The sequence below is a fragment of the Puma concolor genome, chromosome C1 (assembly GCF_028749965.1).
Source record: "Puma concolor isolate L17-30 chromosome C1, mPumCon1.1.hap2, whole genome shotgun sequence".
Classification (NCBI taxonomy): domain Eukaryota; kingdom Metazoa; phylum Chordata; class Mammalia; order Carnivora; family Felidae; genus Puma; species Puma concolor.
Window position 1 is genome coordinate 13,219,849 of NC_141674.1, and position 16,827 is coordinate 13,236,675.

Here is a 16,827-nt window from a genome sequence, read left to right on the forward strand (position 1 = left end):
CAAGGAGATGATGGATGGAACCGTGCCTAGGAAAATTTGTGGCGTTGGGTGTCAGTGCAGTGATTTCCAATCACAGTCGTTCTTCCCCCCAGATGCCCACACGGCTCGCTCACTCCCGTCCTTTGGTCTCTGCTCAAGTGTCCCCTCCCCTGACCACCCTGCAATTGAACACTTAAAACGTAAGCTCCAACCTCCGCTCCCAGCACTCTTTCCCGCTGCCCGTCTATTTCATGCACATATCACCACCCACATGCTGCCTCTTTAATGGCTTTGTCTGTGGCCGGTCTCCCTCATCTGGGACGTCAGTACCACAAAGACAGTGGTTTTCGTCTGTATCGTCCACAGCTGCATCCCAGCACCTCCGTCAGGCCCTGACACGTAGTAGGTCCTCAGTAAAAGCACATCGAGCGAGTGTACCGATGAACGGATACTTCTAGAATGTCCTCTGTGTGGGAGACACGGCGCTGGGGTGAGAGACCGAGCAGGGAACAAGATCCCTTCCAGTTTCCACATCCCCATGGCATCGAGCCTAAAGCCGCGCACACTAAGATAAATACCTATTACCTTGGATGGGATCTCGGTGCCAGCAAGAGTCCGGGCGCTTTAATTTTGTTTTGACAAAGAGGCTGATGGGAGAGGCTGGCTGGCTCCACCGTCTCCCATCTGCCGGCAGCCCCAGGCGCCCTGGCCTGACCTTCCCCGCACTCAGCCCCACATGCTCAGGACAGTAAAACATAATTGGCCTGCCCTACTTTTTAAGAGAACCCAGATTGAAGGATTGGGTTTTTTGGTGGGCTGACCTGTTTAAGAGTCTTAAGAGGAGGCTGGGAGTTTCAATTCCCCCCCCCCCCCACCACCGCCAAAGCAAGGCTGTTTTTAGCTCAGCTTTGATGAAACAGCAGGAATCGGGTTCGGCCCCGGGTCGCCCGTCAGCTGACCTGGATGGGCTAGGCCTCCTGCAAGGCCCCAGGCCTGGCTGCAGGTTTGCAGGGAAAGTTAAGGCTTTCTTCACTCAACGGGAGTAATTGGTCCTGCTCTGAAGCGACCCCCGGGGCCATCCCGGAGGAGGAGGGGAGCTGCAGGCCTCTGTCTCGCGTTTCATCCTCCTGATGGACACTTGGGGCCCCACACTCCTGCAGTTCCGCCCCAGCTCTTCCAGACATTAGCCGCACACCTTAGACAAGTTGCTTGGCCTCTCTGGGCCTCAGTGTCCTGATCCGCTAAGCGGCTCGTCATTTCATCGCGCGGGGCGGCTGCAGGGACTAAATGAAAGAATTTCGGCTGGCTGCTGTGTCCATCTCAGACCCCGGAGAATATGTCCCCCAGTCATCTCCCTGTAGGAGGCTGGGATGGACGGTCGCCCTGGAGGGCCGGGCTGGCTCGGGCCGGCGGACGAGGCTTCTGTGAATTGCAGTGCTTTGGTGCACCGCCCGCCTGCCCGTCTAGGGGTCAACAACCATGTCTTTGAGCCTCTTTTCTGATCCCTTTGTCAAACTGTGGTTGAAGAGATCGGCCTTGGGGCCACTCCGGTCCCGTATTGGAGGGGGTCTGCGCGGGTTTGTCTCCGCCACCACCCCCCACCCCCCGGCCCTGACCTTGCAGAAGCCTGTGTCACTCTCACCTCGAACGGTGATGAGCGTGGGGGTTCGGGGCCTCACCTCTGGGGCCCAGCTGCCGGGGCACGGGCCCCGTCTCTGACATCGTCTGGCCGAGTGGGCACCAACACGTTCCAAACAGCATCCCCGTGCCTTGGTTTCCTCGTCTGTGAAATCGGCATGATGGCACGAATACCCGCCTCGTGGGATTCTTGTGAGGATTGGGTTTTACAGATGGGGAAACCGAGGCAGAGACAATGACTTGTCCTGGGTCACTCAACTCAATGAACCACTGGTGTGCAGGGACGAGGCGTGCACCGTTCCCTAGAACCCTTGGTCCAGTGGTCCAGCCCCGCCCCTGCACACAGCGGGGGTCGGCTGTGTTCACTGAACAAGACCAGAGTGATCACTGGTGCCAGGAAGTGTGGGGAGCCTGAGAAAGGCTGCGTCTCACGCCTTCCTGCTCCTGCTCTTCAGCTCGATCCTAAGGGGCTTGGGGTCTCACCACCGCCCAGCAGGGAGGCAGAAATTTCTGTTAAAAAGCAAAGCATTCACGGGGCGCCTGGGGGGCTCGGTCGGTTGAGCGACCGACTTCAGCTCAGGTCATGATCTCACGGTTCGTGGGTTCGAGCCCCGCGTCGGGCTCTGTGCTGACGGCTCAGAGCCTGGAGCCTGCTTCGGATTCTGTGTCTCCCTCTCTCTGACCCTCCCCCGTTCATGCTGTGTCTCTCTCTGTCTCAGAAATAAACATTAAAAAAAAAAAAAAAGCAAAGCATTCACGGGGACAGAAAGGGGGCAGCGGGCACAGACATGGGGCACCAGCCTTTCCGCCTCCCATCTAGCTGCTCACCACCCAGTTTCCTTTGTCTGGGGTCCCTTTGGCCCACTGCCTGCTTTCTGGTTCCCCACCGTCCAATGTCTTTCCAGGCGGCACCTACCCCACACCCTGTGCCTGCCGGGCCTGGGGTGGGGCACGGGGCGAAGCGGACAGAAGCGTCGCCCTGAACCTTTGGCCCCTCCCGCCCTTGCCTGCCTCCCCACCCAGACCCTGAGCTGAGCGCTGACCGTGAGAAATGGATCAATCAGGACTTGGAGGAGGAAGAGGTTTCCATGGCAGCAGCTAGAGGCTGGGGAAGAGAAGCCAGGAGAGGAAGGGGAGGGGGAGGAGAGAGGGAGGGTCAGAAGGGGAGGCCCGGGGAGGGGGAGGTGGCAGACCAGAGAGTCAGGACAATGGGGTCCCCAGAGCGGGAGTAGGGGTGGGAGTGAGCTGAACGGGGTGGGAGAGGCCGGGATGGATGGCGCAGCGACCCCCACCTTCCACCGACCGGGGGTCCAGGAGGCCAGAGCAGCAACGGCCAGTGAGCCCCCATCTGTCATCATCCAGGGTCCCAGTTACTCACTTCCCAGGGTCTGGGTAGTCTAAGGATCCCAGGCGAGGCTCTGCGGTTTTTGCTTTGCGAATGCATCATGGAGGATAAAATCTGATTTCTGAGAGGTGTTTTTGCACCTCGGAAACAGGTCACTTGCCGTGTGGCCCCTGGGAAGTCACAGCGGCCATCCTTGGAGCACTCTTCCGGGCAAGGGTGAGGGGCCTTCCCCAGAGACCTCATATGAGCCTCAGAACAAAGGCTCCCGCACAGCCCGGATCCAGAAGAGGGTAGTGACCTGTCTGAGGCCATGAGCCCCTAGGAGCTTGAGCCAGATTGGCACGAGCACCCAGCACCTTCCAGTCCAGGAGGAAAGGGAATGAAAGGCTAGGATGTAGGGGGGGTGCAGCTCAGGGGGAGGGCAGAGGAAGATTAACAATGGAGGGGCCGCCTGGGGGCTCACCCTCCACCGCCCTCTGCCCGGCCAGACCCCTGCAGCGCTGGGGCCCCAGTTAAACCTCCTTAACTGCTCAGGGGCCGGGATTGCCAACCCACAAAGTCTGGGGCCAGGCAGGGCCTGAGGTGGGTCCTCTAGGCTCCTTGGACTGGGGAGGCGAGCTGGGGGCAGGGCCGAAGGGGGCTGGCATGTTCTGGAACTCCTCCCCCCCCACCCTTTGCCCTGCTTCCCCATTATCCCTCCCTCCCAGACAGCAATTTGATTGGGAGCCACAGATGTTTTGCACCCACTGAGCAGTTTTATGATGGAAACCATTTTCGGATTGAAAGGGGGATAGAAATCACTAATGGCTTTTCAAAGGCCCCAGAAAGAAAAAAAAAAAAAAGAGTTCAGGCAGTTTCTGGAAAGAAAGGGGAAAACATACAAGGAAGAAGGTAATGAAACTCTCAGTGCTGAGGGAGGGGCTTGGCCCTTAGCGAAGGGGCTTTTCCTGCAGTCCCAACCGCCCCTCCTCCCCACCCTGCTGCCTCCCTCTCCTTCCCCCACCCCTGCCACCTGGTCCCTGGGCCTCCCCCATTCAAGACAGCCTGTTCGCCCCTAATTGGTGCCGGCCCTAATGTTCTCAGGTAAGCCCACCACGTTGAGGCTGGACAAAGCCTTGACTGGCTTCCCAGCTGGGGAATGGCCGGAAGGTGGGGGCGGGGTGCTGTGGGCTTCCAGCCCCCAAACAGCAATTCTGACTCTTGTCCTTCTCCTGCTTGCTTGGGGGCAGGAGAAGTTGGCCCCAAACTCTCCAGCTCTGTGGTACGAAAAGAGCCCCGGGTATTTCCGTGCTAAAAGGGGAGAGTCTTAGACGTAGCAGGGCTAGCTGGTCGCCCTGGTGAAGACCAGGATGCATTGGGAAATCTGGAGCAAAACTCCCAGGCTCCTCCTCGTATACCCTGTGCCCACGGGACACGTCCCACCGCGTAAGGGAGGAGAGTCTCCTTCCTCCACCGGCGCCTCTGCTTGTGAAGTCCCTGTGGCTCCACACCTGCCCAGGGCAAACGTCTCCCCAGTCCGCTCCTCTCGAGGGCTCGCTGGAGGAGAAACTCCAGGAATGGACCAAAAGGAGGCGAGGGAGTGGTTTCTGGGTTTCAGAATGTTCCATTCCCATCCCACTGGGGTTGAAACGTCTCTCTCCACGGGCAGCTTCCCCGGGAATGTATTAATGACAGGTGGCTCGGGTCTTACCACTTTAGGTGACATTAGCCGAGTCCCCACCAAGTGGAAGGAGACACAACTTGGCCTTGATCTCAGCCTACGGTCTGGGTTCCACTTTCCAGGGTGAGCTTGAGTTTAGACTCCCCTGCAGGGGGCCAGGAAAGCTTGAGAATTTGTCATCTCAGAAGCTGGAGGACAGGGAGCAGGTGCAGGATGTGGTCCGGGAGGGCAGAATGAGGGGGACAGAAGCCATGCTCTGTGTGTGGCTAGCTTTGTGGCAGCCCCCATGGGTTGTTTTTTTTTTTAAGTTTATTTGTATTTTAGAGCAGAGAGAGTGTGCGAGTGGGGGGAGGGGGCAGAGAGAGAGAGAGAGAGAGAATCCTAAGCAGGCTCAGCACTGTCAGCACAGAACCCAACGAGGGGCTTAAACTCACGACCATGAGATCATGATCTGAGCCAAAATCCAGAGCCGGATGCTTAACCGACTGAGCCACCCAGGTGCCCCTTGGTGGTTTAAAGGACCCACGTAGAGGGGCAAAATCTGTCCTCAAATAATTTCTACTCAACAGTACTCACTGCAGACACACAGGTGTCAAGCCTTCCAAACTCTAGGTTCTGGCATTTGGGGTTTGGTGGAACCGATGGAAGGGACCACCCAGTGTGTCTGGTGGGGGAGGGTAAGATCAAACAGATGGATGGACCTACTGGGGTTGGAGAAGGACCGAGAACCTGAGACTTGGGGTTTGCTGGCCAGTAGCAACAGGCTCACCTAAGAGCTTGTTGGAAATCCTGAGGCCCGGCGCACACCTACCAGAATCTGCATTTGAGCCAGACCCCCGGGGAGTCTTGAATACGTTCGAGTTTGAGGCCTGTGCCCCCGCACCCTCCCAGAGTCTCCGTAGAGGATCCCGTCTCAAGACAAGGCGCTTTCTCGCCTGTCCCTGGCCGCTTTCCCGGGTCTGCCGGTTTCCTCAAACGCTACCCCCCCCCCCCCCCCCCCCGCTGGTAGCCAGTCCATTTCCTCGCACTGAGGGGTTCACGCAGCCACCCAGGGTGGCGAAGGAAAATCCAGAAGCAGCAAGAGCAGCTGGGAAGGGGGAGCAGCTGGGGCTGGGGCTGAGCAGGTGCTCACCTGGGCCACTGGGCCAAACAGACAGACCTGAGCTGCCCTCGGGCTCCCAGCCAGGCTCTGCAAATTGCACAGGTGCGAGGGAGGGGGCCCGGGCCCACCCCTGCTCTCCCCCACCCCCCCTGCCCTTTTCCAGAGAGCAGCAAACCTTTGCCAAGTGTCTTACTAGCAAACATCCCAATATAGCCCCCGTGGCTGCCAGAGAATTTACGGCCATTTTTATTAGCCCTGCCTCAAGGCTCCACAGAGATGCAGTGGGCATTCTACAACAGTTGCCCCAGCATTGCAGGGGCACGGCCCTGAACTTGGAGAGTAAGCAGGTGTCTGAGGGAGGGAGAGAAAAGGTCTGGACCTCAGGGGCTGTGCAGCCAACGGGGGAAGCGTGGCAGATGTGCGAACAGTGAAACTTCATTACTTCCCACTTGAGATCTTTCCAGCAGGAGTGACGGAGCAGCGCTGAGGCAGGCGCTAGGCTAATCAGATTGCAGGGGGGGGGGGGGGTTAACCTACTTGCAAGAAGGAAGTATCTCCGGGCTCCTTAGAAGCTCCGTTTCCATGCAAACAATGGTTACACAAATGAAAAGGTTCTCTCCTCTCTTCATTAAAGCAAAGCCTCAAAGGACCGATCGCTACCTGAATCTGCTCCATTAGCCCAGAATGAGGCACTGTGTATATAAATGAAGACATCTGAATTACAAAATGCTTTTTAAATAGGGTGGATTATAAAAGTTTGGTCCTGACAAGTCTTCTTATTTAATTGGGGAGTTTTGGCGAGAGACGGGAGGCCACACACTCCTTTCCCTGCCCCCCCAACTCCCTCCCGTCCCTCCTTCCTTTCTGGGTCCAGAGCAGGGAGGGTGTCAGTGTCACTGAGTTTGGACTTGATGCTCCAGTGGATGGAAGCCGGGGAAGGTTCGAAGTTGGAAAAGGACCCGCCAGAGCTCGCTGTGTGATAAGGTCACTCTGGCGGCAGGGTAGGGAGGGGATGGCCTGGAGAAGCCTCGGGCAGAGAGAGCCGGCAGACGCGTGGACAGGTGGAAAGGTTCCGGGCAGAGCAGCACCGGCAGAATGGAGAGAAGCAAACGACCAGGTGTCTGTGACCTGCCCTGCAACCTCCCCTCACCTGAGAGAAGATTAGAGCCGGAGAGGGCCAGAAGCACCTGCACAAATGCCATGCATACCTTTCTCAGAGAAAACCAATTGACCAGAAATCCTAGGAAATGTGAGTTACGGTAACAGCACATCGGTGGTTGCCTGGGGCTGGGCAGCTGGGGGGTTACGCACGGACACGGGGAGACTTTGGGGGGGGGGTGCTAGAGCTGTTCCTTATCTTGATTGTGCGAGTGGTTTCAATGGTGTCCACATAGGTCAAAACCCATCGAATATGTAGCCTTTGTGCAACTTATTGTTTGTCAATTATACCACAATTAATCTTTTTTTTAAATTTCTTTAATGCTTATTTATTTTTGAGAGAGAGAGCACGTGAGCAGGGGAGGGGCAGAGAGAGAGGGAGACACAGAATCCGAAGCCGGCTCCGGGCTCTGAGCCGTCAGCACGGAGCCCGATGCGGGGCTCGAACCCACGGACCGTGAGATCATGACCTGAGCTGAAGTCGGACACTTAAACGACCGAGCCACCCCGGGCACCCCTAAACCACAATAAATCTATAAATGAAAAAAAAAATATTTTTTAAGAGGCACAGATCCCAGGAACCTGTAGTATAGGGGACAACCTAACCTGACACGCTGCTCTACCCCTAGGACGTGGCGAGATGAGACTGATGTTTCTCATGATGACCCTGATCCTAGGGCAGCTGCATTAATGTCCAGCGCTCTTCTTCCAAGAAGCAGGGAGGCATAGGTACAGGCTGGATGGAAAGGATGTTGTTACAGTGTTGCTGTTGAAAACGGTGGCCGTGTATGCCCTGCTTCCTACTCGACACCGCAAACGGTGCCTGGGATCTGGGAGGCACTTAATAATTTGTTTAAAAATGTAATCATTTGGGGCACCCGCGGGGCTCAGTTGGTTAAGCATCTGACGCTTGATCTCCGCCACGGTGCTTGATCTCCGCCACGGTTCGTGAGTTTGGGCCCTGCATCGGGCTCTGTGCTGACAGTGCAGAGCCTGCCTGGGACTCTCCCTCTCTCCCTCTCTCTCTGCCCCTCCCCTGCTCGCTCCCTCTCTCCCTCAAGACAAATAAATACACTTTAAAAATGTAATCATTTAACGGTGGAGGGGGAAGAATCTGACAAGCGCCTGCCACCCACCAGGCTCTGCTCTAAGTATACTTGGGTCCAGTTCATTCATTCAGGCTTCCTTTTGCTGTCAGCCAAAGTCCCTCGCCCGATCACATGATTCCCCAGCGATACAGGACGGGGAAACTCGGAGATGCGTTCGGATTCCTCCCAGTCCTGCCCCCTGTTCCACGTCCACCACCTCCACTCTGTGAGAATCTAGGATTCTTCCCAGTGGAGAGACAAAGCGCGCAAAGGAGAGGCGAGCGGAGGCTGTGAAGTCGGGTCAGGTGTGGAGAATGTGAGCACAACTTGTTCGGGGAGCCGCCGTCAGCGGAATTAAGGGGCCCACTGGAAGCTGGAGGAAGGGAATTTAGGAAAATAAAAGGCCATCCTGTTCCTCCCAGCAGGGAGGAAGCAGATGGTTCTCATTACCTGGAGAGTGGTAGGGCCCAGAATAGAAACGCACTGTAGAGCCGTGGAGGCGAATGCTGGCAACCAGGGAGCCTGGATTCACCTGCCAGTTGGTGAAGGAAGATCCGAGGAGCAGCCACGGGTGGGGCGATGGGGCCCGAAGACAAGTCTTCAGCTCTTGGTTCCAAATCATGGCACCCACCTGCTTACTCTCTGGCCTCGGTCCTGTTACCTCTTGGGTGGGTGCCTCAGTTTCCTCCTCTGTACAAGGTAGAGATAATAAGATGATGATTGCTCTCTAGTATATTTGGGCATACTTTCTGTACTGCGTGATAGCAAGGTCCCGTCGAGGATTCGGTAAGATGCGGTAAAAGGCTTAGCATAATTCCTCTCGAGAGAAAGTTACCCTGTGATCCCACAAGACAGGTATTATCACACCCATTTATCAGATGGGGAAATCCAAGCTCAGAGAAGCCAAACGAGCTTGTCCAACCTCACACAGCTAGTCGGGTGCAGAGCCCAGACTATCCGAGGGCACCTACCTCCTGGCCTAGACTGCTTCCGCTGCCTTCATCCGCACGGTGGCTCTTCCCTGAGCACCCACCGCGTGGCCAGGCTCACGTTCAAGGAGCTTCTATGCTTCCCTGGGAGGGAGGACAAACAGGTAACAATGTAGCATGTTGTGGACAGGTAGGTGCCCCCAGGCATGCAGCCTTGGCACAGGGAGCAGGCAGTCAGGGCAGCCTTCCTGGAAGAGGTGGCATTCGATGTAGAACCTAAGGATTGCGGTACGTAGTGATTCTAGCCCATTGGTCTCTCACGCCGTGTCAGCTCTGAGCTAAACCCAACTCTCTGATGGGGTGAGATCACAGGTGGGGAAAGTCAGACCCACCTGCTGGGCTCTGAAAGATGGCTAGAGGCTTGCCATGTGGCCAAGAGAGGAAGACGGGTCCAAGCAGAGGGAACAGCCCAGGCAAAGGCAGGGGAGCAGGAACCAAGTCCTTGGCATCTCTGCATCGGCCGCTCGGCCCCTAGCCTCGGCACGAGGCATGACACACAGTAGGCGCACATACTTGTGCTAGCCCTCGGCCTGGCAGAAACCCCAGGGACCAGCCCTTGCATGGCCTAACCCGAACTCCGGCGGCCCCCGGGGACAGCCAGCGGGGCCCCCACTATCTGGGTCTCCAGTTTCTCAAAAACACAATTACGTGGCTTTCGAAGCTGCTGTCAGTGTTGGTAAACTCCAGCCGCTAAACTGCATTACACTGATTTTGCCAGAAACCTCTGCAGTTATTAATAGTTTATTGATCGGAGCCCAACGCTGATGAGAGTTGGTGTTCTTACCCCAGCCCCCTCGGGGCCCCGCTATCTGTGCAAGGCCTTTTATGCAGCATGCAGATCAATGCCGCTCAAATCTGGGGAGAGGGCATCTCTGGGCTGCTTAATCCACTTTAGAAGGACGACACTGAGCGCACAAGCTCGGATGAGGCATTGGGTCCAAATCAAAGCAGCTCCCTGGAAGCCCTGGGGTCCGCAGGTAAGAATGAGACTCCGTGCCTGCTCTCCAGCACAGGGGGAGACGGGTTTCTCCGTGCTCGCTCCAGGCCGCCCATTTACTGAATGTCGACCGAGTACCTACCATGGTGGCAAGTGCCACACGAGGCCGTGGGACATGCTGGCGACCCAGACAGGGGCACACCCTACCTTTGCAGAGCTTACCGTGCGTGGCAGGGGAGGAGGGTGATCGAGAGTCACAGAGGAGAGTCATCAAGTTACAGTTTAGACCAGTACTGCTGTATCAGTTAGCTGTTGCCGCATAACAAGCCATCCCAAGCCTGGATGGGCATCAAGCAACAACCATAAATGATTGCTCGTGAGTCGGGGTTGGCTCGGCTCACTCCTGAGTGTGACCTTGGCTGGAAAGGCTGGGCCAGCTGGGGTCTCTTTCCGTGTCTCCATGAGCTCTTGTCCACATCAGAGGCTTGTTCTCAGGAAGAAGCAGGGAAAGGGAGAGAGAGTGAGAGGGGGAGGTGGGGCTACAGAGAGAGAGAGAGTTCTTTTGAGACTTAGGCTTGGAATTTGTACACTGTCACTTCCAACCTTATGACCCGCAAGTCATAAGGCCAAGAATAGGGAGAGAGACTCCACTCCTAGGTAGGAGAAACTATCGAGGCTGTTTGCAAGAGGCATGGATGCAGGGAGGCTATTAATCAGGGCCACCAATGCCACCAATCCCCCACACCCACCTGGTCCGGGTGGTGGCTAAGAAAGCGACCATTCCTTTGTAATCGGAAGGATACCGCCAGGGAAAGAAAATGAAGCAGCCCCAGGAAGAGAGAACATTACAAGCAAAAGCGCTGAGTCAAACAAGGCACTGGGCTAAATGCACCTGTAAGGGTCACCTCTGAGGGGTCCTGGATGGGAATCTGGAACGGAAAAAGGACATTAGTGGAAAAACTGGGGAAATCCGGAAGGAGTGTGGGCTTGAGGTAACAGTGACGTATCAGTGTTGGTTTCTTAGTCTGACAGCTATACTGTGGTCTTGGAACAGGTTAACCATGGGGGAAATCGGGTGAGGGATGGGCGAGAATGCTCTATTCTCTGGGCAACTTTCGTGTAAATCTAAAACGATTCCAAAATTAAGTTTATTTTTTAAGAAGGCACCTGGCACATGAGAGGAATGGAAAGACAGAAAGCCATCGTAGCTAGAGGAGGACGAGGCTAAGAGGTGGCTGGAGATGTGGCAGGAAGCAGCCACGCTGGCCTGGTTGGCCAAGATAAGGATTCCCGTCTTTATCTGAAGAGCCCAGAGAAGTCTCCCAAGGACTTTAGGTAGGGGAGTGCCATTAATTCTATTTGCATTTGCAAAGATCTGGGTTCTACCCGCACAACGGATCTGAGGAAGATTAGTGAGGGCAGAAAAACCAGTTGGCCATCCGGCCCTCCTTCCAGGTGAACAAAGATGGTGGCCGTGGGGCTGGAGGGAAGTGGATGCAATCCAGGATGCATTTAGGAGATAGAGCAGTACCAGGACGTGCTCAAGTCCCTGAGTGGTGGCGGAGGTGGACGGTGGTGCCCAGCAGCAGGACCGGGACCCGCTGGGAGAGCTAAGGAGCCCCGTGAAGGACCACACGAGTCTGTAGAAACAGTCCCAAGTGGGAAGCCGCTTTCTTCACAAGGCGCCAGTCCAGGCGTCACGTCTTCGACCACCTGTGCTGTGTCATCCGCATGAGTCGCCCACACACACCGCTTATGTTCCTGTCACCTGAGCGTGCCATCAGTGGAGCAATGGCCTAAACACGTCACCTGTGCTGCTGTCACATAAACGCGTCTGTGTGTGTCCCCCACATGGCGGTTGCCTGCGCGTCTCCACCTGCGTGCCCGCCATGTCACTATTAACTTATTACATCACCTGGGCGGCTGCCAGCTACGCGTGTCTCCTGAGCCTGTGTCTTTATGGGGCTGTCCCCTGAGCGTGTTGCCTGCACACAAGTCACTGAAGCAGGTCAGCCCTATAACTGATCCCTATGAATGTCACCTAAATATGTCACTCCAGGCGACTGTGGCTCAGCACCAGTGCCCGTAGAGGGGCTGTTTTTCCAGTCTAGCCGGGTTACAAACAAAGGGAATCGCTCCCAAGGGAAGACAGGCCCCCGCTGTTCCACTGACACGGTGCCCCCCTGAGCACGGAAGGGAGGGAAGGAGGGCAGCCTTCTCCCCGCAAAGTTTCCCTGGTGAGAAGCTCCTGTTCTGAGTCCTTTTATGACAGTCGGTAGACCAGATGTCAACCTCTGCGTATTCTATGTAAATGAAGGTGTTTGTTTATGCTAATGCGTGCTGGCTCAGAGCGGAGCCAGCAGCCCGGAACCCAGGCTGAGAGCCCAGGTGTGGGGGGCAAGGTGCAGGGAGGTGGGGGACACTGAGTCAGGAGGGAACCGGAGCTCGGAGGCAAAGCTGGGGATAGGGGTGGCAGCTGACATAAGGGAAGAAAGGGAATCTGAGGTCAGACTGCCCAGCAGAAGCAGATCGCAGCGGGCGGCTTCGCTGAGTAGGGTGGAAATGTGTCCACGAGGGGGTGGGAACAAAGAGCTGGATTGAAGGAACCCCCTTCTGGGGGGGGGAGGGGGGCGGGGCGGGACCCACACTCAGAGTCTGTGCTCTTAGCCACCGCCCTTGCATTCCCCGGCCGGGGCCTCTCTGATCAGACCGCGGGGCCAATTTGGTGGGTAGGGAGCCACGCTGGCCCTTTACTACGGCTGCCGTGACCGTGACCGTGAGCGTCTTCCTGTGTCGTGCTGTGGTGCAAGGACCTCTGAGACGGAGACCCCGCTTCTTCTGAGGTGTGGCCAGAAGAGGCTGTCCTTTGGCCGCATGATTAGGCCCAGAGAAGGTTGGCACTTGCCAGAGAACCCCCCAGGTTTCCCTGACCCAGCAGCGGGCGGCCTCCAGGTCAAGGCTCCCTCCTGACGACCTCAGGCAGGACCAGCTGCTCCCTGCTCTGTGCTCAGAGAAGCCCCCCCTTTTCCACGTGCCTGGCAGTGCGGCTGCCTCTCTGCCTCCTTGTCCCCCAGGACAGGGGCTCCTTGGAGATGAGAAGTTGGCTGTGTTTCTTCTCAAGCTCCCAAGACTGGGCGTGAAGGGACAGCAAAGGCAGTGTGGGAAGAGGAATGCAAATTCCCATCCCGGCTCTTATGAGCCATATTGCTGGGGGGGGGGGGCGGGAGGGGCTACCCGTGCCTCCTCTGGAGCCTCAGTTTCCATGCTTATGAGACGGAAATGGCGATCCTCTGTGGAGGGCTGAGTGATGTGATGCCCTAGGGCAGTGTTGAGCCTGTATCACACGCCTGTCATACTCGGGGCCCTCTAGGTGTGGGCACTGTTACCATCCGCCGTTCATGGAAGCACAGGTGTAACTCCAGCTAAACACAGCCCCCCACCCCCTTCACCTCCTGAAGAATAAACCGCAGGGACTGGCATACAGTCGGTGCTCCATAAATGTTGCTGCTCCCCCCAGCATAGCGCATGAGCACCTGATCGATCCAGAAGCGTTTGTTGATCCGAGGCTGAACAGTGGGGTTTGGCTGCGCCTTCCAGCCCCGGACGATGGGGCCTCATCCTGTCCCTCTGCCTTCCCCCAGGCTGCCCGAAGTCCGCATCTCAGACAACGGTCCCTATGAGTGCCACGTGGGCATCTACGACCGCGCCACGAGAGAGAAGGTGGTCCTGGCATCAGGCAACATCTTCCTCAACGTCATGGGTGAGCACAGGGGCCCTGGCCCCAGGGTCCCAGCGAGGAGCTTTGCACATGTGCGTGTGCACAGGGGGGCTGTCCTAGGAACACTCTTCTTTCCCACTCCTGCCACCGAGGGGAGAGGAGACTGGCCTTGCCGAGGTGTGACAGGTGTGGCCTTACCACCCAAAGGTTTCCTCTCAGGAACCCCTTCTCCGACCTGCACTGATATACCCTGACCTCATGGACGCAGGGCTGTGGCTCGTCCCCAGATCCTCATGGCCTGGGCACTTTGGAGGGGCACAGCTGACACGTTGACTGGGACAACTGAGGGACTGAAGGAGGAATGAGGGCTTCCCGAGGGGCAGCAGACCCCAGCGTCCACTTCTGTAAGGCAGGGGTGGGATGCAGGCCTGACGGGTCATTCGTGGACCCCCAGCTCTGGGCCCTGGGACCCCATGAGGACACGGGGAGGAAGAAGCTGGGCACTGTGGGAGCACCTGTGGGAGTACCTTTCCAGGCGGAAGACAAGAGCCACGTTCATAGAAGTGCCTGTGGGGACGGTGCAGGGGGGCAAGCCCCCCCCCCCCCCCCGCCCCGCCCCAGGGACAGGACAATCTGGGAGCCTCCCTGGGGGAGGTGATACACACCTGCTATGGAGAGTGATTCTGACGCTGGACCTCCTACGGCCTTTCCCAGGACATTGAAGCATCAAGTGACCAGTGAGAAAGTGGGTGTCAGGACTGGGTTTCGGGGTGTCCTGCCTTCTGACCCTGTGTCTGCCTCCATCTGCAACACGCGGATAGTAATGCCAGCGCCCGTCTCTGGGTGGCGCTGTCCACCACCCCAGCCTCGGTTTCTCCCCTTGTAAATCAAAGGCCTGGCTCCAAGCGGTCTCAGGAGCCCCTGGCAGTGCTGACATTCTCGTCAGCCACACTCTCCGATTCTGCTGCCAGAATTCTAGGGACCCGGCCCTGACGCCGGGCCCCAGGGTTCTCTGATTTTCTTATCAAATGATATTTACCAGGGAAACGAAGCTTGTCGTACTCAGGCAATCAGTGAGAGCATAAAGGCCCCGTGGAAAGCCACAGCTTCTGGGGAAATGGAAAACCTCCAAAGGGCAGACCTCCAGAGGGACATTGGTTCCCGCAGCGGCGGCACGTGGGGTGTTCTGGCTTCCTGGGGGATGGGCCGCGGCGGGGACACGGCGACTCCCTGAAGGAGACGTCTTGGTGCTCAGCCCAGGGCTGGTCGCCCCGGGGAATCTGGTGAAGAACAAAACTCGGTTTGCACCATCAAGGGGCCCCAGTCTGATGAGGGACATGCACGTAACCATTTATTTATCGGATGTTTATTGAGCACCTCCTACGCGCTAGGTAATGGACACGCTCCTTCAATAGGACGAGGTCCTTGGGGAGCTGTATCCAGTGCGCGATGCAAACGTAAAACGTGTATAGGTGCACACACAGGTGTGGAGGCACAGAGAGGGCAAACCACTTGCCTGAGGTCACCCAGCCAGGATCACAAAATCTCCCTGTGATAGCAGCTCAGTGCTGGGGCCAGAAGCCAGGCATCTGGACTCCCACACCCCCTTTCGCGCCCCTGAAAACAGGTGTAGATGCTCCAGGTGAGGCTTCTCTCTCTGTGAGCAAGGACAGCATCCTCAAAAGCCACCTCCTCCAGGAGGCCTACGCTCCCTCCTTCATTCACCAGAGCTCCTTGTGCAGGTGCACTCTCCCTCTGTGGCCTCAGTTTCCCTCTCCATACGGTGAGGGGGTGTAACCAGACGGTCCTAAGCGTCCTCCTAGCTCTGACATCTGTGAGTCTGTTACCCCGTCCGCTAAGCAAGCACCTGAGGCACAGAGAGATCTCGTGGGGCCAACCAGAACCACACGGCGGGCCTGATGGTCCTGGCTGAGCAAGGCAGTATACTCCTGGCGAGCATGAGCCAGCTGAGAATTCTCTCCTCCGGTCTCACTCTCCGGGCAGCAGGGAACGGTGAACCTCTGGGGTCCTCTCGATGCAAGGTGGCAGCCATCTGGGATGGGGCAGACAGATGATGTGATCCCAGTTACTGAACAGGAGGCTGAAGGCTGGCAGGGGCAGGGGGCGGTGGGGGAGTGGGGACCCGGGAGGGGCAGGACCACGCAGTGGCTCCCAACCCAGGGAAAGGCTCTGACCCCTGGAAATTCAGGGTGTTCCCCGGGCAGGGTTCTTCCCGAAATAGCACTCGCCCATCTTGGTCAGTCCTCTGACTGACCCACTGCTCAGAGGTCATTGTGCTTGTTAGCGGTCGCCCCTGCCCCGTTGTCCCCCGGATGCGGCAGGTACCCCCGTGCTCGCTAAGCCTGCAGCTGAACTGATAACACAGCTCCTGCCCATCCCTGGCCTGTGCCTGATGGGGCGTGAGCTCCTGGCTTCATGCACATTGTCTCACGGAATCCTGGCCACAGCCCTGGGAGCCAGGAGATCTTATAATCCCTTTATACAAGTTTAGGACACGCAGGTTTCGGGCTGAATCCCAGATCGGTCATTGCATTCGTTAGCCTCCCTGGGCCTCAGTTTCCCATCTGTGAAATAAGGATAAGGGTGGCTACCCTCCAGAGTGGTTGTGAGGTTTTTTTTTTCTTATTGAAATAAAGTTTGCAAAGCACCAAACCCAGACGAGGCAGCCACAGGGTTCGTCAGGTTAGACCTCAGCATCTTTAGGGTCATTGTCGCGGGCCCTGCCCCCTCTTGGGCACAGCGGTGGCTGCTTCCTTCTTTTGCCCCTGGAAGTCTCGTCGACGATTCATGACTCCAAGGAGCTTCAAGCCAGTGTGAGAACGGAGTGTTCACAGCTTCGTGCGCTGAGTCCCTGCAAAGGGACCCAGGTCTGCCCTGGTTCTGGGAGTGGCAGGACGGCGGGCCTCTGCCTACCTGTCCTCCTGGCCTCTTCCCAAAGACCTAGGGGAGGAGCCAGCACATACCCCGACCTTGGTAACGACAGCCACACCTCCCACTCAGCCAGCTCTGCCAATTGTAAAGTGCTCTCAATGGAGGGGTTTGCCTGATCTTGACAAGAGCCCCTCGGGATCAGGATGAGACTGGGGCTGGGGAAAGGGAAAGGATTTGCCCGGGGCCAGCGGGGCTGTGGCTGTCCCCGTCCCAGAGCAGCATGCCTTCCTTGGCTCACCAAGGTTGGGAAGGTCCTGGGCG

General features: G+C 57.2%; 1 protein-coding gene across 1 annotated transcript in view; it reads left to right on the top strand.

Moving 5' to 3' along the window:
• IGSF21 (immunoglobin superfamily member 21) overlaps positions 1 to 16,827 on the top strand; it is a 232,003-nt gene that overhangs the window by 182,166 nt on the left and 33,010 nt on the right. Inside the window, exon 4 of the mRNA XM_086715833.1 lies at positions 13,538 to 13,656. Within this exon, the coding sequence (XP_086571959.1) occupies positions 13,538 to 13,656 (119 nt within the window). The remainder of the gene's footprint in view (positions 1 to 13,537; positions 13,657 to 16,827) is intronic.